At 36.6% G+C, this 21,664-nt stretch overlaps 1 protein-coding gene across 1 annotated transcript in view; it reads right to left on the reverse strand.

Annotated features, from left to right (window-relative positions):
* LOC108671834 (RNA-binding protein fusilli) overlaps window positions 1-20,430 on the reverse strand; it is a 37,092-nt gene extending 16,662 nt beyond the window's left edge. Inside the window, exons 1-4 of the mRNA XM_047884922.1 lie at window positions 20,355-20,430; window positions 13,462-13,572; window positions 9,877-10,052; window positions 329-420 (exon numbers count right to left, since the gene is read on the reverse strand). Coding sequence (XP_047740878.1) covers window positions 329-420; window positions 9,877-10,052; window positions 13,462-13,572; window positions 20,355-20,380 — 405 coding nt within the window. The 5' untranslated portion in view covers window positions 20,381-20,430. The remainder of the gene's footprint in view (window positions 1-328; window positions 421-9,876; window positions 10,053-13,461; window positions 13,573-20,354) is intronic.
* Between the last annotated feature and the right edge of the window lie 1,234 nt (window positions 20,431-21,664).

Consider the following 21,664-nt stretch of genomic DNA (forward strand, 5'->3'; position numbering starts at 1 on the left):
AACGATCAAAGACGAAACGATCAAAGACGAAACGATCAAAGACGAAGATCAAAGACGAAACGATCAAAGACGAAACGATCAAAGACGAAACGATCAAAGACGAAACGATCAAAGACGAAACGATCAAAGACGAAACGATCATAGTGACAAAATTAAGAAAAAAAAATCGGTACAAGATAATTTTTAAGAAAATTTATTTAAAATTTCTTTATTAGGATGAAATGAAACTATAAAATGATAAAATGATGATGATGATTATACATTTTTATGAAATTATAAAAAGAACGAATTCGCATAACACAATCGTAAGAAGTATAACGATACTCACGACTTGTTTTGCAGTGCAATCGTACGGCAGACCTCGCATACGAATGATGATATTGCCACGCGCCAGGAACTGCGTTGCTTCATTGTTGTTTCCTGAAAGATACAAATGGAAACCCTCAAGCTACGACCAGTTCAATAGCAGCTTAATTACATTGCAATATCTTGAGATAAATCTATTTAAATGAGTTAAATCCTCTTGAATCAAATACATTCTATCGCAACAGGGGTTTGGTTCTATCTCGGTAGCATAATTTTGCTCTCGTCATTACAAAGTTACCTCCATTGTAACCATAAGTCACGTCCATTGAAATGAAATTATTACCATTACAAAGTAAAGTTATTTCAATGTGCAATGTAGATTGCCATTGCCAAAACCTGCAATGACCGGTTACGACCTCCGGCATATACGGCTTAGGTGAAGCGATCAATTGACTATTTCGCATGGGTTTATTTGTTAACGTCAATAAGACTCGGTACGGGAAATTAAATGCATGATAGATTTTAAATAGTCTTATTGATGTAAGCAAAATCACTGCGAAGATCTGAATTAATAAAACAGACGAAATACTATATTTTCATTAATATAGGTATTATATTTGTGAAGGAAATAATTTCCGATTTTGTTCAAGTGGCACGTGGACTCCGTGCGGAAGGTAGACATCGACTTCTGCAAACATGTTTCATTACTAACTTAAAATTCAAAATCAGGAAAAAAATGCACTCGAACCAAGTCCAGCAAGAAACAAAGACATAATGTAAAACATACACGACACACAATTCATCCAGGGCGATTCACGGAAACTTCCTGTTTTAAATTCCGAGCAAGCAGCCAGATGTAGGAAAAAGGCAGGGAGTATTTCATATGAAAGGCAAGGTCATGAAGTTTTGTGTCCCGCCTAGTCAGTTGCCATTATGCATAGGACACGTGAGCAGCGTGCCCTTCAAGTCGGGTACCTGATCGAAAATCGATTGATACGTAGGAGAACACATTTATGGCAAGTGGAATTGTGAATGCAGTCATTTGTCCAAGGTATGTTCCTTGGACAATGACTGTACAAGAACCCTACCTCATTTTAAGAACAACATACGCCAAGCCATCGCCAACATACCCGTCAATATGCGAATTCAACTCAATATACCCGTACAGCGAGTTGAACGCAACTTCGAAAATCAACCAACTGAATGCATTGACAATGGGGCCGTCATTTGTCCGATTTCATCCTTAAAACTAAAGTATGGTATACAAAAATTCAGGTAATGCCTTTTTGAATAAAAATTGATATTGCAATGATATCATTATAAGTCTATTAATTTTTTATTGAGCTTTCAAATCAGGAATTTTCAGTGAATCACCCTGTATTAGTCACGCAGAATGAGCCAACGCGAAGAGCACGAATAAACTAGGTTAAATGATTCGCTTACCTCGTACACAAATTTTCAATTGAAAAAAAAAAAATTGCCACCGGTCACTGGAGGCATTAGTGTTTAAATGGGACATAGCTGAAGTCTTGTTCAAATTATCAAGTGTATTCTGCGTCATTAACTCATTGGCTCATTCTTACAAAAGCAACGCTTAATACGGTACAAATAAGTGACCCTGAGTTAGAGTTTTCTACAAAAATTTGTTCATTGTCCTATTAGTACAATTACCAGGCAGACATTGCCGTAGTATTACAATACATCACTATCATTTCTCAATACTATAAGAAAACAACCGTTATTTACTAGTACAAATTTGGGCAATAGCCATCAGAAATTTTACCTCTTGAAAGGTAGTTCTTTCTTTCGAGTTTCAATTAAAATTTCTAATAGACTCAGAGCCCGAAACTCAAATTAATTAGATTAACTCTTGCATTACTTACGCCAAACATTTTCTATTTGTTGTCGCTGCTGCTGGGCGCAATATTCCAAATTCTTTTTAATGTTCATACTCATTTGCTCCGGCATAAGAGACGGAACGACAGGTAAATGAGGCACATTATGATGATACGTAGGCCGTTTGATATACGAATTGCTATACTGGGAATCTATACTAGAAGTTGATGAGTAATGAGAAGGCTCTTGGTCAGAGTTGTAGCAATGGTCAGTTATGCGTACAGGTACCAGCTGGAGATGTGTTTTATCCACATCATTTGAGTTCAAGGAGTCTTTAGTGTCGTTTAAAGTTGTTGTACACGAGGTTTGGTTATTATCGATCAGAGAAATATCGACACCAGCGTTGCTGTCGCCTAAGCCACTGTCGTTGCCACCGCTTGAGTTCTTGCCACAGGATTCGCTTTCAGTCTCTCGGTCGCCGGCCATTATTTACGGTTTACGAAATATAAATGAAAAATATCGACTAAATAACTTTAAATAGTGCAAATATAAACCTGTGGATGACAATGAGACAGTTGAATAACATGTTCAGAAAGTTATTTAAAATATTAACTCTTAAATATTCGTTTAAACAACAACAAAAATAAATGAGAGCCTGTGAACTCGATAACTCGAGAAACAGTTCTGCTGAACTACGAGCGAGACGAATAAAATTCTAATGTATGTAACTGAGAATTACATTCAGAGAAGATTAAATAAGTTGTCGGCCAACAAGATGTAATTTGTTCATTACTGAGGTAAAACGAATTGAGCATAGAGTTTCGTCAAAGGCACTACAGCCAACAAACGATTATATATCGCTGAAAAATACCAGTAACGAATACTCGGCGTTTAGTCTGACACCGGACACAACACGGAACTCTTAGTTCTAAAGGTTGATTATCGAAGTGGAATGACAGTTCAGAAAAATTATGTTGCCATCTCTTTGAACAATCGCAATCGCAACAATGACTAGATGTTACAAGTTCCGTTTAGCATCACGACAAGCTAAGCCACGTTTTGATTAGCAAAGAAAGACTAACCTATCGTAACAGGACGAATAATTATCTGTACAAATGACCTTGGTTCAAATTTATAGACAGGTAAACCGCCGAGTGAAGAATTTAGTTTTACGACTATCCTAACAGATAGTCTTCGCGAAATTTTAGACCACACGACTCGGACACACCTACGTATCCAGACCTGAAACTGGACGAAATTCAAACTGTCAAATGCTGCCCTAAATCGCTATAAAATAGTCCATAATTTAAACCATAAAGCAAGTTGATAACGGAACATGAAAAGTAATTCATAAGACAATACAATTTATGGCTTTGAAAAATAATCAGCCGATGCGAGAGCCCTCTTCAGCCAGACACAGATTGACGTAATATTGAAAAGACGAGGTGACGTAGAAATTTAGCGTTGAATGTACGAATTCTAACAACAAATAGAAAACTTACGTTCAGAGAACACTAGGACGATGTACCGGATTTGGATATCGTAAACCGGATTTGGGAAGCAAAAACGAATCTTATCATAACCTGCCTCAGGTATACCGAAATTAGAACTAATAACCCGTTCTTTAGTTTACAACCATGTTTCGCAATAAATAGGAGCCACTTATTCGGATTGTTCTATTAGTATTTAAATGAATAATTGAAAATAATGGCTCAATAAATTTCAGTCATATCTCTCTGGTACGAGTAACATAGATGAATTTAGTTAAAATTAAAAAGCTGGCCATTTCCCGGTAGTAGATTCTACTAGACTCAAATGGGCAAAGTATATACACTTCACAAAGACGTTTAACGTAAGCTCGCGTTCCGCTCTAAGTCAAAGTAAACCTTAAACACGATAGACATAAATCACGCAGACCAAAAAAAATTATACTGTCACGGTCACATGTGTTTCCAAGTTCCCCTTAGTTCTGCATGTCTCAAAGTAATAACACTGGCTTCCAAAATTTCGAATCGACACAATTGGCACTAAGTCTCGAAATCCGAGCAAATTTGCCAGCGAAGTTTCGCTTAGCTGACGGAAAATAAAAATTCAAAAGTGACCACAAAACCTAGTACCACTGAAACAAAAGATGACGTGACACTACTTCCTTCCTGCACAGCAGCCTGCTCAGGAATAACAGCCAAATTTTAGGCATGCATTTCTATGCCTATGACGTGGAATCCGACGTTCACAGTATTGGAACCGGCAAGTTATCAAACGATGAATCTTACACTTCCAGACACCTCGACAGAGATCGGGCTAGAAGGTGCTTCAAACACAAGTTTTAAAACCAATTATAGAAAAAAATTCAGTATGTCACACAAGCAAACGTGAATACAAGAATAGGAAAAAAATTAATAATTTAAATTAAATTCAATCTCCAGTCGCGTGAAGTTGTCCCGAATTAAAAGCCAGTATTTTTGAAGCAACGCTTCAGTTATACGATATGTGAATATAAAGACGTGTAGCCAAAGATTTTTGGCTATGAATTAGATTGGAAATTAAAATCTCTGACGGTTTGAACCTTACAAAGAACTTTGCCCATTAATGAATTTCATGCAGGTATCGCCACACGATATTTCACAAGTAAATGCGATTTAGATGAACAAACAAATTTGAAAAGAAATTCAGTGGAATATAGAACTGGAAAATATGTAAATGAATAAACGTGTTAAAATTACGATTACAATCGAGAGTAAACAGCGCGTCAAATTGTACAAATTGCGAATTATTATCTTATCTAATCAAGTTCATCACTAATAAAAAAACACAGGGTTCCGTACATTTCAAACAATATCCAGAAAGGACCGAAAATGCTTAGTTGGATTATACTCTAACAATGCAAATCCAATTAAATTATGAGAACGGTCGTGTGTAAATAGATGACGTGACACTCAATTTACTGTCGCTACATTAGTTGACTAATTCTAAACTCTAAAGAACATCGTCTTCATTCGCATTTCGAGTATAAACCTAGGCGGAAAAGTTGCTCTATTGGAAATATTTAAACACGGCTCATTGCAAAGGTGCAACATTACCGTTATAAACCAAAAATGAAAAATCCATAAAACAAAAATAAAAAAATCTAGTTCCAGAGCTGTAGAGTTCCTTCTTGAGTTCTAGGGAGCACATTAGCAGAGCTACAACACATCGCGAGAAAAATAAAGCTTCGAAGTTATCACCACGCTTCACTTTCCTATCAAGTAACACGGAGCCTATGACACAAAGTTCAAGTTCAGCTTTCCCAAAGTGTTTGGCACAACAGATCACAGCTGAGAGGTTTTGCCGATATTATGACCTTTGAACCTCAAATTAAGTAAAACGGAAACGAAATTATTCTATGCGGACTGACAAGCAAGCTATATACCAGTCATATGACATCGAAACAACGTTGATTGTTAGATTATTGTTGAAACAACGTCACATCAACGTAATTTTAACATCACACGCCTGATAGGTAGCGTCATTGACGCGGCGCTAGAGCCGTACAGAATGAAACAGACGACGTAAGAGGGCCGGTGTGCAGCCTCTACCTTATCTCGATACGAGCGAGTCCGAGCGATATCGCTTCTCCATCTTATCAAAAAGCCAAGGACCGTTCATAAACACACTTGGCTTTCTCAGGAACATCAGCCAAAGAGTGCCCATACGTATCTGCGTCCACTCAACGAGCAGGTACCCGACTAGGGTGGTACCAATTGGCTTGTGTAATCATGGGAAATGACTATGAGACACCAGTGCTAACACAGCAAATAATCTCATGCTAATAGCAAGCTGATAAGTTATCGCGTCCGATATCAAGTCTGAGGTGCAGCACCATTATAAAATGGTCTGAACGTAATCGAAAATTTCCTTATTATATTCTACGTTTCACGTTCGTCGGTAATAGAATTTGTTCAGAATAACTACCAACACTTTACGAATAAAAATATTACTGTAGAAATTATCACTTTAAGTTTCACTTATAAGGGGACCGGCTACCCTAAAACCGAGGTAGCCTATAACTCCTACAGTTATTATCCGATCATCATGAAACTTCACATACATACGTAAAATGTAAAAATAATAACATTTTACTTCTATTATTTTTTCGAAAAAATTGATAGAAAACGTGATATTCATAGAAAACGGACAAATAACGGGTACTATAGAAAATCCATCTCCTCCCACAAATATCGTCCTAAAATATCGAGACACATATCATTAGATTCGTAAAGACCATACCTATCAACTCTGCCATCCCTTTTTTTCATTTTCCCCATAGTTTTTTTTATGCGCGTTTTTCCCATTTTTTCACCCCCTCCCCCCTTTCTCCCCATATATAAGACGAACCATGCACAAATTCAAAAAAAGCGATGGCTAGGTCGATAGATATGGTCTTTACGAATCGAATGATATAACTCTCATTGCTGTAGCTTGAAAACTGTAGGAGGAGATAGGTTTTCCGTGACAATAAGTTGAACTTTTCAGGACGGCGCGACTAAGTCCTGTGCGCCTCGAAATAGGCACTCAATGTAGCATGGATACCAAACTACTGACTTCTGTAGCTTAATCCACTCAAGGATGCTAGCAGCAACTTGTAGCGCACCTCTACGTACAATGTTAGGAGGGTAACTGAGCTCAGATGCCAGATACACCAAGATATGTAGTCTTGCCGCTGTAATTTTCTTAGGTCTATTTAGTTAAGGAACTCCACCCCCCCGCCCCCCATGAAAGCCCGGCCATGTGCGTCAATATTGCCGTACATGAATCGCAGTAGTATCGTTGGAAAGCTCAGAATGTCAGCTTTAAGATGAGACTAAGCATGTAACTGCAGCACAACTCAAGTAGAAACTATATTCAAAGATTTCAGCAGCTAATTACTTTATATCTAATTACTTAAAGAACTCTCCCACCCGCTTCCCTTTAAAGAGACGTCATGAACGTAAATATTGGCGTACAGCGATGGCATTGGTACCATTGGAAAGAGCAGAATTCCAGCTTTCAGATGAGCACAAAAACCGAAAAACGCCAACATTTGAAAATTTTAGGGTAGCCGGTCCCCTTAAGGATAATTGTAAAGTTCGTCATTTCTAATCAACCTTAATCGAAAATAGCGGATAGTGATGCTAAAAAGTGGAATTATCGAGTTTTTATTACCTAGGATAGGTGATCAATTAACTATCGCTCACGATAGCTAATGAGAGAACGGTCTAGTAATCGATATGTCGCTTATCTTGATAAATAGAAGCAGCAATAAATAAATCGAAATAATAATATGCAGACGTATCCAGCAATTGGAAGTCTAAGTGGTTAGGAAAATTAAATTACTTTAGTAATCGTGAAAGTACTCGTTGAAAGTTCTTGGACAGCATTCCCGACGCAAGCTGTCAGAAAAAATGACAAACCGTTCTGAGAAAAAAAAAGATGATCACTAACTCATTAAAAATTAAATATTTATTCGTGATGATCAATGTAGTATCAGGTGTAAATAGTTATCAGGTGTCAATAGTTTAACTGAGTACTGGTAAATATTAATAATCCGCATATCGTCTATATAGTGGTAGATGTTTGATCGACATATAATAATTGAAATAGACGAAATAAAAAGTCGTCTCGAGGTAGTTTTCACGAAGTAATTTCTGAAATAAGGATACCACACCACAACCGAAACCTTACTGAACCATCACAAACAGATACAGCAAGAAAATGGCCACTGTACGAATCTCTAGTATAATATTATTTACTTCTGATGGAGCTAAGATGCACGTGAAAGACACAATCAGCACTAATCAAACAGAGGCATTGATATGAAGATTTGCTTGACTATACCGCATTGAATACATACAGTAAAAAATGTTTTAATTCCGAATTAACGGGATTGGCTAAGAAAGAAAATATAAAAATCCCGAAATAATGAAACGATAATTATTATTTAGACGGGAAGCATTTTCTTTATACTTCAAACCAGATCAAACAGGACGATGGGAAGTTAGATAAGGCAGGCATGGAGGGAGACATTGTCTTTGTCAGCCGGCCCTATCGGCAGAGCTGCCCGAAATCTCAAAAAAGAGAACCACTTACTCGAGTAAACACGCAGCTGTTGATAACAGCAAATAACCAATATAATACGGATACAAGACACTTTGTCACTAATGATTCTATCAATGCCTCGTGTATTCACGAGGAATAATCACGACGTAAGTTTTTACGTAAATAATCAACATATTAAAATTCTTACGATATCTCTTCGAAACATATGACTTGTTCTTGGTTGGGAACGTAAGGAATTGAGTACAAACAAATAAGCACTAAACGCATAGAATTGAATGTGTAATGCGCGGAGAAAATACCATAACATGACGAAAATATTGTATACGATGGCAACATATATACATATATTGTAGCACCCGCCTGCTGTATACGAGAGACCACATCAAATAAAAGAAGAGATGTGATGCTTCTAAAACAGCGAGCATAAATATTCAATTGGATTTAGATTCGATGTTCTTAACTAAATGGTAGATGAAGGAATGACCGGGCGTACAATTCGGAATTGATGAACTAACTACATTACAAATTAATAAAATTACAGTACTAACACTATTGCTAATTGCGCACAGATCGACAATATTAAAATTCAAATTTGTACAAAGTTACTAAAAATATATTTGAGACACGAGAAAATTAATTCAATTCGTATATATGAATTTTTCCAAAACTGATCGGGTCAATTGTAGACTGAACAGTGAGACAAATAAATTTTAAATGCTATCCATGCAAACAGGTACGAGTTGATAAAAACTGACGCTGCAATAATATTCATACATCAATTCTTGCAATTTATTCCTCCCGTACAAGAATATCGATAAAGGAATAGTATTGATACATCATGATCACTTCAGTTGATGAGCGCAAACGTGACCAATTGGTGGAAAGCCAATGCATTTTAAAACTTTAGAACCATTCCATAAATATGTAGAGGAGAGTGAAGATACAGTAAATTGGTTTTTGTTTTGTCAGCCAATACCAGCCGGTATGCCAGCAGGAATACGTTCCGATAGTACATATGTTATAAATAAGAAACTAAAGTAAGATAAGAAACGGATACTGCCAAGAAAGAAAGGTTATCGCGCGGTGAATGGACAAACAAAAAAGCTAAGATAACCGTCAATTACCGCAATGACTATTAAAATTAATTTTGTAGAATAACTGGTATCCAGCAACGGTGATAGAAGTCGTCGGCGGAAGTCTACTAGACCTCGATATCCACGTCATTTTAAGCACACAACCACAAATATATGTCCTGAGTGTATGTAACTGATGTCCGGCAACGGAAAGCTCGATATCAAATTGTTTCTAAAATGTAAATGAACAAATATGCTTCAGAAGCATATAACTAACCTACAGCAACGGAGACTTCGATAACCACCTTTTAATTAAGCATATAAGTAAAAAAATATATACAAAAATAGATACAAAAATATGCCCCGAGTTTACAAATTTTACCTCCAGCAACGAAAACTTCGATATAGTAGTACACCTTTTTCACTTAAGCATGTTAGTGACATAGTGAGTGAAAAAATATGTGCAAAATATAACCCGAGTTTACAAATCTGACCTCCAGCAACGAAGACTTTGATATACACCTTTCACTTAAGCATGTTAGTGAAAAAAATATACAAAAATATGCCCCGAGTTCACAAAACTGACCTCCAGCAACAGATATGAAGTCCTCGCCGGTAGCTTTGTAGACCTCGATGTAGCGGCCGCCCATGTGGTGCTTGTGTCGTCGTAAGGCCATGTCGCGGTGCTCGCTCGTCAGGAACCTGATGAGAGCCTCGCCGTTACGTCTACCTTGTGGGCTCAGGCAGAGGGCAACTCCACCTCTGATGAACGACAGAGAGCATTTAATTAGATTATAAATTTTAATCACTTTATACGAGAAAGATTATAAAATCGAGGAAAGTGATGAGACTTGAGGTATAACGACCGATGAGATCGCAGCAAGGAAATTGAAACACATATCTTCTCCTCTCAAATTACAACTGACAACAACCGTGCGAATTTATCTTGGAATTTACATCAATTCATCTCTAACCTAATAAGTGTTCATATTCTATTCAGAACCTCAGCACCAAGAGTGATTCGGTAATCTGCATCCACAACGTCTTGGTCAATGACTGATCATATAACGAAGGCGCATAGGGGGTGAGGTAAAAGACCTCACAACAGAAACAAAATAAGAACAGACGATAAACGTGCGAACAAAACCAATAATTTCCCTCGCCACTTTCTTTCAGCATTTCTAGCGACAATGCATGTAATGAAAATGCAGCGTTAGCAGCATTTATGAGAGATCCGACTGCTGAGTCTGCAGGAACAATTAATGAAGTAGCTTCTTTAATGAACTAGCTTGTTAATATGATACTTTCTGAATACTTTCCCAAGTAGGAGCTCGCGTTCTACGTGGAAAGAATACATTGTGCCAATACACTCGTATACTATAAAACAATTGTTACCGGTAATTTTCATAATATAGTGTTAGAGATGATAAAGAACACAATAATTTAGTCATTTATAATACTGAAAAATTATTTTAATGTAATAAATATTGATGAATCGCTTAAATTTTGCACGTCAATTCATCATTTTATGATATAAATTTTTCAAATCAATTTAGATATTATGGAACAAGCGAATAAATCCATTCAGATTTATTCCGTTAAATAACGGAACGTACGTGAAAGGATGCTTTTTGAAGCTTTCCATGACCCTTAGCCTAAATTTTCTTAACAAAATCAAACGGTTTGTAAACTGTATGCAAAATACACAGTTGAAAAAATTACATTTTGATAAAAAAAGCCAACCAAACTAGTGACGTAAACGTCTTAAAAGCTCACAATTTTTGATGAACTCGTAATTTTTAGTCTGAATCTATAGCGTCAAATAACAACAGTGTTCCCTTCCATTCTAAGATGCCTTCAATAACTCGAATATCAAAAGGAGAAAACCATACATTGCTCATCTTTAATAGAATAGAATAGAAGTGTCGGCGTTGAAGAAATAGGCCCATGGCCTGTTGCCGATTCTTGAACTTTTCGTGACTTGATTCACAAGGGATCCGGCCTTTGGAACCCGATCTTTCTATAGCTGACGATTGAATTTAATTTAATTTTTAATTTTTTTGTAACACAGAATCACACTCATTATTCTTTACAGACGGGCTATTAAAATGCATCATTTTCAAATTATAAAAAGTGAGAGAAAATGGGTCTTTTAACAACTTTTTAGAGGTCAAACGGAATATCTTGAACATGGCTTGCAAAAAGCAAAGCGGAACATGAAAAACCTGGATACTAACATATTCATGGGATTTTTTTGCCATGAGCAGCTTCTCGGATTAAAAATAAAACATGTTAAAGTGACTTCGACATTTTGGACGATGTACTTGCGTCGAGGACTTAGGAGCATATGACAATTTTTTTTTGCAAGTGACCCGACCCGACAATTCGACTCGACCAGAGTAGCTGCGAATTGTCAGACCACAAACAAACATCAGCAGCCGATACCATTCAAATTGGGAAATTAAATTTAATTCCTGAAACACATTTAATGCAATTGCGATGCATTATTAGCAAAATTGAGAACAAGATCAGCACACACCTCATACTCTTAGGCCTACACCTCACACACTGAGAACTGAGATTGTTCAAGCAGCGGCTGTGTCGACAACGACATCGTTGTTTGATAAACAATGCATATGCGACGCGCGAAAGCCTTCATACCTGGAACAAGCCACGTGCAGTCGGAAGACACAACAAGAATATTAATTAATGAACTATGATATTGTTCATTTGGCATCAAAGTCTTATCATATATTAAGGTTGATTTCGAAGACCGTAACCCCGGTAGGTGGTGCACAGCCACTCGGTCATTTCAATTATGCCATAATTGTCAGCACATTTACTTTCCGGCACATTTTTTCGAAATTTAGAAGGCTTTTGGCATAGCCACAGGTACGTATATACACTTTTAGATATGAAGTCCACATCTAAGGAGCAAGTGTTAACTTAGTAGAAACGATGTTCGTTATGAGCATCGCATAAAAATGCCAAATATAAATCACCACACAGCGAGTTTCTATGATAATTTCAAAGCGAAAATAAATTATTGATATATACTATCTCCAACAATAATTTAATTTATTTTTAGATGCATAACACGATCGTTAACATGGAAAGCCCTTTACGCATTGAGATTTTGAAAATGCACACCAAGACCATGACTCGATTAATGAACTTAGAAACAGTTTCGTTTGAAAGAACTTGTATGTCAAATTCGTGGCTTCTTTATCTCAAGCTTTTCTACATCTGTTATTCAGAAATTTATAACATAACCGATGATAACGGCATGGGGTTTTGACAGCAAAGATTTAATTTTTATTTCCGTAAATTCCAGCAGTGGAATCATTGTTTATTTAAAGTGCGGAAATAAATGACCAATGAAAAGAAAATTATAATGAATAATAGAAGACTGTTAAGTTGAAATTTCACACATTTATCTCAACAAATGTGTGTAGGTACTGTGGCACCAACGTCCATGTTTGATGATTAAGTCGGCTAACTACACTTAATTCCATAGAGTAGTTAGTACTCACAGGAAAATGAGTAAAGGACTACCGTAAAGGTTACGTAGAGACGAAAGGGTAACACTTTCCATGTCAAATGTTTCATTCATCATAAACAAAATTCATCACAGTGAAAATACCATTGTAACTGAATTAAGAGAAATGTACAATATGAAAACATTTGACAGTATTGTTTTTTATCAGTGAATTTTTCTTGCTTTCTTTCTGCCGGAAGTCAAAGTTTTCTGATAAAGGTCATTCCAAGATTAAAGTAGTTTCGCTCAAAAACTAAAATGCTTAATGAGGTTTATTTCTTTGTAGAAAACGATTTTTGATGGAAGACAATAAGAAAACGAGTTTAGATAGGCGCGATCCGTGCGAACATAACCACCCAAAAATACCGTCAATCACGAAGCTTTCTACTACCACGTAATTGCTTATGTTGATACATAAAAAAATTTATACACCCAGAGCTTCAAAATATTATGATGATAATATTACAGATGATATTTTCACTGCCTTAGAAATTAGTTTAGCCGTAATGCCGGAGATTGGCACCCACAACTCTTGCCTTGGTATTGAAATGACATAAATTGATTATTAGCATATACAGGCTAATTGTCAACGGTGCTACGACTAAAATGTTGAAAAAATAACGTTTGACTCACTTGGCGACGTTGAGGCCTCTGAAGAACTTAGCGATCTCTCCCTCCGAGCTCATCCATGGCAATCCGCGCGCTCGCACCACGCAGCCGTTGTCAACCTCCTCTCCTTTGGCGCTGCGGGCGAGAAATGGATGAATTATACACTGAATTAAATGAATTATACACACACAAATATATAATAATCGAGGTTATTAGAACATCAAAATTATTACAACTGCCACTAACATTATCGACACCAAACAATATCAGTATTCAAGCAAAAGCATATTTCTGCACGTCTTATCCAGGATACTTTGACATTCCAAGTCCACTTATAATAAAAAAATATTGGAACATTGATGGACTAATTCAACCTCATTATTGGCTGCAGATCATTCACAATAATAAAAATCGCATGACTCATTCAATAGGTAAAAATTTCTAAGCTACTTCAAGTCCACAAAACGACAGGTGCAAGCGATGACACGACGTTAGAATATTAAGTAGCTAAACTGATTTTCTTGGATTTTCCCAGCCGGCAGCCAGGAAAAGCCTGTTTGGTCAATCTTAATACTTTTCCCTCTCAATCCTATCAAATAAGCCGCAGAAAAGTTAAAAATTCTAAAAAATGCGTTATTACGCCTATTAACGATTAATTTAGCGTTGATTGAACTTGACCATTTTATTAAGCTGTCAGCCAGAGGCTTGCGTCACGACAGCAGTTGTACTTGTACGTCAATTAGAATAACGTTTCCACAAAATCACTAACGTTGTGGGTTGAAAATATTTTTTAACTAACCAACACAAAAAAGTCCAATTGGTAAAAAATCATAATTTGAGAAACATGGTATATTATTATCAATAAGATGCTGGGGGTAAACATGTAGGAATGGGATGAGTAGCAAACGGGAACTGACGCCTCTGACGGACCAAAATTAAATTCTAAATATTAACGAAATTACAATACATGAATAGTTGAGATTGATTCTAAAGACAAAGAGAGCTGACGTACACATGACAAATTCATCATCACAATGAATAACGCCAAAAAAATATCACGAATCTAGGTACTGCGCCACTTCATCCGCTGATGAGTGACATTCAATTTATCCCGTTTTAGTTTTCCAATTCAGTCTCAGCTGTTTCGACCTACGTGGTCGCCTTGAGGTTAGACTTGTAAGGAGAACACAATAACCCTAGCGGCTGACCACGCATGCGACAGCATAACTAGATTTCCCGCACATTGCAACTTGTCAGCCTAGAACTGCGCAACGATGAAGCAGTTTGCGCAATTATAAACGAATTATTATCATTGATGTCAAGCTGTCACACCAAGTTCGAACAGCGATGGCGCCAGCCTTAATGGAATATCGCAATTTTTTTCAGTAAAGAAAGATCGTTTCGCGGAGTGTTTGTTCCGTTTCAAGTGATTCCTGCAGGAGATATTTTGCAGGAGCGACGACTTACGATCACGAACTGGTTTGGCTCGTTAACTACCGTCAATGTCACCAACTTCGCCACCGCCCTCCACTTACCTATGTCGGAGAAATGATCGACTTTGAGCCCCAGGATTCTAGCCAGGATTCCCCAGGATTCTCTAGACTGAGCCCCAGGATTCTAGCGCGATCAAAAAAAGGTTCTTAGTTATTATGTGGTCAACTTAACCTACAAAACAATTCTGACCAGAATTGTGCTGTTTTTATTGAAGAGCGGCGGATTAAATGCAGTACCAACTGCTGAGTGGCGACTGATGTGTTATTGATGGTAAAAGTCCTACGAGTAAGAGTCCTACCTAATTACTACTTAGCTAATTGTAATCAAATTCATCACAGCCGGAGTCGAATATTTCGTAAGTGACGGTACGTAAGCGTTGGTTATGTATCTAGCTAATTCTAAACGCTAGCAATGGTTACATTTAAATACCAAAATATGCATAAATTTACAATTACTGGAGTATGGTGATACCTGGAGCCGTAAATTTTCCACTAGTTACCTAACTTAGTTTGTCACAGCAATATAAATAGTACAATGGCATTTCCGCAAGCTTTGGATTGGAACATTGAAACCCTGAATTTTCTCAATCAATAAAACACACCAGGCGACTTCATAGGCTCATAACATTATTGATCACTATGAATATTGAAATTCTAACACTCTCTATCCCGAACAAATAATAAACTGAGAAGAATACCCACCGCTTGTTCTCAAATTTAATTGCCATATCATGATATTCAAACCAAAGTTATAAAACCTGACATTTCTGACGCTTCAACCTCAACGTCACGCATCACGAAGTAAACTGAACAAATGCTGAATTTATTGCTGGGGAGTAGTGAACTGGGAAGCTCTGGGGAGTGGGGCTTTAGGGGAGAGGAAGCACGCGGCTCAGTCAGTTCCTACCCCTCAACGCCTTACTAGTGTTGCCAGTAACACAATTCCATTCGTAAAATTTATTGCACAACCGCATTAAAAAGAAAAGAACATTACTTTGAATAATCCATTCTTAACAGCAAATAGTAACTGTACACAATATTTGGTATCTTATGTGCGACTGCCCGTCACACGGTTTGAACTCGTTTATTCTCGTTCGGTGTAATATTTCAGCTTGAACAGATGGAACGAAATATCTAGCATTGGTCAAGTCAGGATCCAAGAGCCAATTTAATGGATTTTTGATGAAAGTGAACTTTAATTTACGTAATAAATACTCGGTAGACTTATTTATCTGTCACTATGAACAAATACGAAACAACTGTACAAATTTGTCTGGGCCCCGGGTGCAGACTAGGCACGTCTTGGACAAATTTACGGCCGGACACGCGGCCAATATCCAAATTCAGTGCAAATTTCAGCCCAAATTGCTCTATTACTCACGAAAGAAGGTGAGATAGGGAAAAAATCGCAAATGAAGGTAAAACCGAAAAAACTTTCACGGGCTCCTGAACATCATCGTAGGAAGGTTAGGAATATATAATCAAAGTTTCTTTCAAATCTATTCAGTAGTTTAATAGGAATTTCTTGGTCACTGCAAATTTCTGCACGAATTGTCATATAATTCACGAATGAAGGTGAAATAGACAATTTTTCATGAGCTAAAAATCACCCACCGTTAGGTCATAATGAATACGTGTACCAAGTTTCATCGAGCGTCGATTTTTACTGTTCCCAAATAAAAAATATCGAAATCGAAGTTTACTTTGGGAAATATTTCTTGGTTGAATTGAATTTGGAAAGTGGCCGTGGTACCGGCCGCGTGTTCGGCCGTAAATTTGTCCGACGCCTGCTTGGCTTAATGAAATGTTGCGATCCGCTTAATTAAACGAGAGGAAACCTTATTCAACTAAAAATAAAAATAAATTGAGTAAACAATGTGAAAAAGCTTGACGTATTCTGGGAGAGAAATAAATCAAGACAAAAAATAAGGAAACAATTTTGAGATTGAATCGAGTTCGACATTTTCGTATATCTTTACATCTGTCAGCGTACCTCATGAAATTTGCTTCTGGACAATAGAAAATGATCAAAAATCGATCCGCAGAAAACGAGCTACTGGTAAACTATAGAAAATGTTAGAATTACGTTGCGCTAAATCACGGGCATGTACAGCTAGCTAGACTTCAATGGCGAAAAGTACGAGTATAACACTATTCAGAACTGTGCTCTTCTACGAAATATCCTCGAATGTGAATGATATATAAATAAAGAAACTTCCCAACTATAATTCAAAGAAGCTCACTCGCACGCTGACTAAAATAATTTACATTTTCCTATGTTGTTCATTAATCATTAATAAAATGCGACGAATATCCCCAATTACGTTGTGCCAAAAACGGCGTACCATAAACATACAAGCTCTGGCACGCATAAATAGGATACAATTCCCTTTAGTTATGATGGACCCAATCAATGAGGAACTAATAAAAATATAATATGTAATTTTGACTCAAAAGTTGATTTGCAATTCGTTTTGAAGATGAAATTAAATGCGCAGGAAAAAATATCAAAAATATCAGACAAAAAATAACAATTGAAAGGTTTATTTTAAGAAACCATTCTTATCTGATCGACGCGGCATGAAATTTTTTTTGTATTTTTATAAACAAAATTTCATGCGCTAGACTGCTAGAGATTAAGAAGCCAGAGGTCACGGTATGTGAACAGTTCGGATTCTCGTGCTATTAAACATTCCATTCACAGTGAAAAAATTTTCCATGTAGCTCAAATTTACCAGTGAAATGTGGTAAAGGGGAACATTAAAAATCATTCTTATATTCTCTTATGGTCACATCGGTCACCTAATAACGCCTTGATTAAAAATTAAAATTGAAAAATAAAATGTACCCTCACCGGCATCGTACTGTAGTTCGATCAACTTTACTAAACTGTGCTTGAATCGCTCATTATTAATCGAAATATCATTATTATTCAAATACGAGAGAAAATTGAACTAGTCGCCGAATTTTTGTAGCAGCAACAAATTCTCATTAAAACGGGAGATAGAATATCACTTCTCGGGGTTAGGAGTACCTGAATTTATGATGGACAAATGACCATGAACCTAGAAATGCATATCAAGAGCACTAAAAAAATGAGTGGCAATGGTCCAAGAAGCGATCCTTATTTTACCCTTCTGTTGGTTATCCAGATTCAGTCTGGCTCCATGTACGTATATATGAGTTTCCCTGCTCGGGCTGTTGTAAGAATATGTGTCACTATATATGTGGACAGTATTTGACCCATTCGTTTCTCTGAGTGCTAGCTCTGAGAGCACGTGTATGCTTATACATGCAAGTTTGGGGGTCAGTGACCGGGTGAACATGGGCGTGGTCAGGTCCAGTCTCAAGGCTTGTCCGATTCTCAAAAAAACCTGTACCGTTTTCCCATGTACTTTGATCTTGAATGAGATTGGCGAACTAGTATTGTGATTAATATAATTACAATTATATGTTATATAATTACAATTATATTTGAGATATTTACAATGATATTGCGGTATGCTGGTTTATTATATTGTCATAGTGATACTGGGACGAGTAAACTAATGTTTTATAATGTGAACAATTCACTGCGCATCCCCATACGGATACCAGAAAAACTAAACTAGACGTTATAAAAATAGTTTTAAGGCTATCTTAGAATAAAGACTCCATTAGAGACGTTGTTCGATAGGTGACGATCGAACAAGGAGAATCTTGTTCTACACAGAAAAAGGAATCGGTCTTATTGTCCATATATAGCGACACACTTTCTGCTCGTAGCACAGATACGTCATTTAGTTTGACGAGTTTATAACCTAAAATAACGAAATACGCACTAAATAAACAATTTTAAGATGCATTGTATCGTCGCCCCATCTTATATTAGTAAGATGACAAAACGACCGCTCGCTAAACTGGGCGAGGGTGACTCAAACAAGACCAAGGATCGTTATGTGGACAAAGTCCTGCTTATTTCTCTGAGTGTACAGCGTTGTTCTCGCCCGGTAAGCGCCAACAGGATGTGCAAGCCGCGCAAGGATGTACGTACAATTAAGCCACCGTTTTTCCTCAAGTCGAAGTCAATGAGGATTGGCGAAAAAAAAGTATTGATCGAGACAAAATATAAGGAAAGAAAGTTGGCGAAAAAAAAGTATTGATCGAGACAAAATATAAGGAAAGAAAGTTGGCGAAAAAAAAGTATTGATCGAGACAAAATATAAGGAAAGAAAGTTGGTGAAAAAAAAGTATTGATCGAGAAAAATATAAGGAAAGAAAGTTGGCGAAAAAGAGTAATGATCGAGACAAAATATAAGGAAAGAAAGTTGGCGAAAAAGAGTAATGATCGAGACAAAATATAAGGAAAGAAAGGATGGTGAATAATTCGATCCTGAAAATGTCGCTTGACAGAAAGTGGAAATGGATATTCTGTGAACAACGCATCGATTTACTTCGTCATATATGACAGTGAAAGAAAAATAAATTCATCGAATAATTTAAAGATATGATGTTTCTATTCAAAATAATGATAATGAAGTGAAAAGGATAATTTTGAAAGTAAAACGTAGATTTAAGTACCAGACTATAGAAAAGAATCAACTAAGGAAGGAAATATATTATTTCACGTGCAACGTATTAATTGCATACTTGAGAAAACATTATTTCACTGATAGTTATGCAGACGCGTGTGTTGCCTTTATATGTTATCATTCTCTCAAATAGTTCTTGTTGAATATGATATATATCAGGCGCAATTTGTATACGATTATACGATTATCCGCTATTATCTTGAACAACATTGGATCCTGAACTAAAATTCGAATTATTATTTTTCCCTCAGGACAGAAATAAATATTGATGACGAATAGACTTTTTTGTTAGCATTTGAATGATAATGAAGAAGTGTTGTAGGTCACAGCGGATTGAGAAATTCGTCGACTTTTTGAAACGGGAGTTTAAACTTCAGAGTTAAATCGTACAGACGACCCAGCCAATTCTTGATACACCTTTTGACTTGACTTCACACTTTTTTGATTTGGGGGTGTGGCTGTTGCCGCACTCTTTTTAGAGCATTTCTCATTTATGGAAAAAATGCACTATTGTGCTCGCCATGTCCGTCTGTCCGTCCGTGACTTCATGTTTTCGTCGACGAGAAAATGCGCTCTCTGTCACTCACTGCAGTGAGTACTGAGTTATATTTTTTTCTGATCTTGCCGAGTACAGACACTTGAAAGTTGACGCAATATTGTTTTCGAGCAAAATTAGCATTTCTACTTATTCTTTAAACATTCCAGGTTTAGCACTGGGATGTAGCGATGGAAAAAAGGTGAAACTATTTTAAACATATAATATAACATATATAACCATGATTAGAATATGCAGGTTGGCCAAATTCAAGAAAAATAAAGTTATAAGTAATCTGAAAGCGAAGGTTGTACTCACATTATTCCAGGCTCGAGCTTCACCATAATTTGTTCGGGATTTTTGAAAACGTGACCTGGAAAAAGTAAGAAATAGAATTAAAGATGGAAATTGATAATTGGGAAATCGTGAGGTTATTATATAAGATGAATAACCGCACCTTTAATTAAGAGCGAACTCTTTTTGCAAGAAGTGGCAGCAAAAGCTATTAGCACACTTTTCATAGTATTATTTTTCACTTATTGAAGAAAATGTCCGGAAAGACTTTTCGACATAAGCGAAATTTGAGAATTCAACGACACATTTTAAAAACAAATAATGAAGAGTTAGTGAAAAAGTAAAAGGTTTCTATCATTTGCTAGTAATTACTTATCACTAGTTGGGTTATTTTCTTACACGATTCAAAAATATCAAGTCTACAAGTGACAGTTAGATTTGGCAGATGCGACAAGCAGAATAAATTCAAATATTATTATCGAATATTAAAATATTCAAATTATTCAAATATTATATTATATGTTCACGGTTAGCAGCCATTATTTTGGAGCCGATTGAGAATGAATAAAATTGAATAAATAAAGTTGTATACTAGAGCACATGAGTTATCGCTTATTTATGATTCATTGCAAAAAAACTGATAAGTTTATAACTTAAAATAATGAAATATGCACTAAATCAATTTTAATAAGATTTATTGTATCGTAGCCCTAATCGTAAGATGACAAAACATAGAGTTCAGTAACAGAAACTTTACCATCAGCAACAGAAACTTCGAGTTTAGCAACAGAAAAGTAAATTTCAATAACAGAATCTCTGCATGGAGTTCAGCAAAATAATCGTAGTCGAATCAACATAAAATCAACATAAAAGTCGAATTCAGCAAGAGAATCTCTAGAGTTCCGCAAAATAATCGTGAGTTCAAGAACAGAATCCCATGTTCTGGAGCAAAATCTTCGAGAATACTCGTGTGGTTCAAGAGAACCCCAAGCAATGGGTTGAATGGCACCGTGCAGCAGGTTCTTGAGAGGCAGGCATGTCGGTAACCTGTTTTCAGCGCAATCTGTGGTGACAGTTCTTAGAACAGACAAGTTTTTCTGATGGTGTACGGCACTGTATCCAAGCCTTCACTCTGAGAAATGCGTGGAGCTTTGTCCAAATAGCGATAAATTTTTTGCCCTCGTATGGGTCATCCTGAGCCAGTTTGGCACGACAAAATGGCGTATCAGTGCTACGTCCGCTATCTGCCAGCGATGAGGGTGCGAGAGTGTGTCACTATATAGACATCATGATCCATTAATTCTTCTGAGTGTTGCTTTCATTCCTATAAATCA

This window comes from Hyalella azteca, unplaced genomic scaffold (genome assembly GCF_000764305.2).
Source record: "Hyalella azteca isolate HAZT.00-mixed unplaced genomic scaffold, Hazt_2.0.2 contig16467, whole genome shotgun sequence".
Taxonomy (NCBI): Eukaryota; Metazoa; Arthropoda; class Malacostraca; order Amphipoda; family Hyalellidae; genus Hyalella; species Hyalella azteca.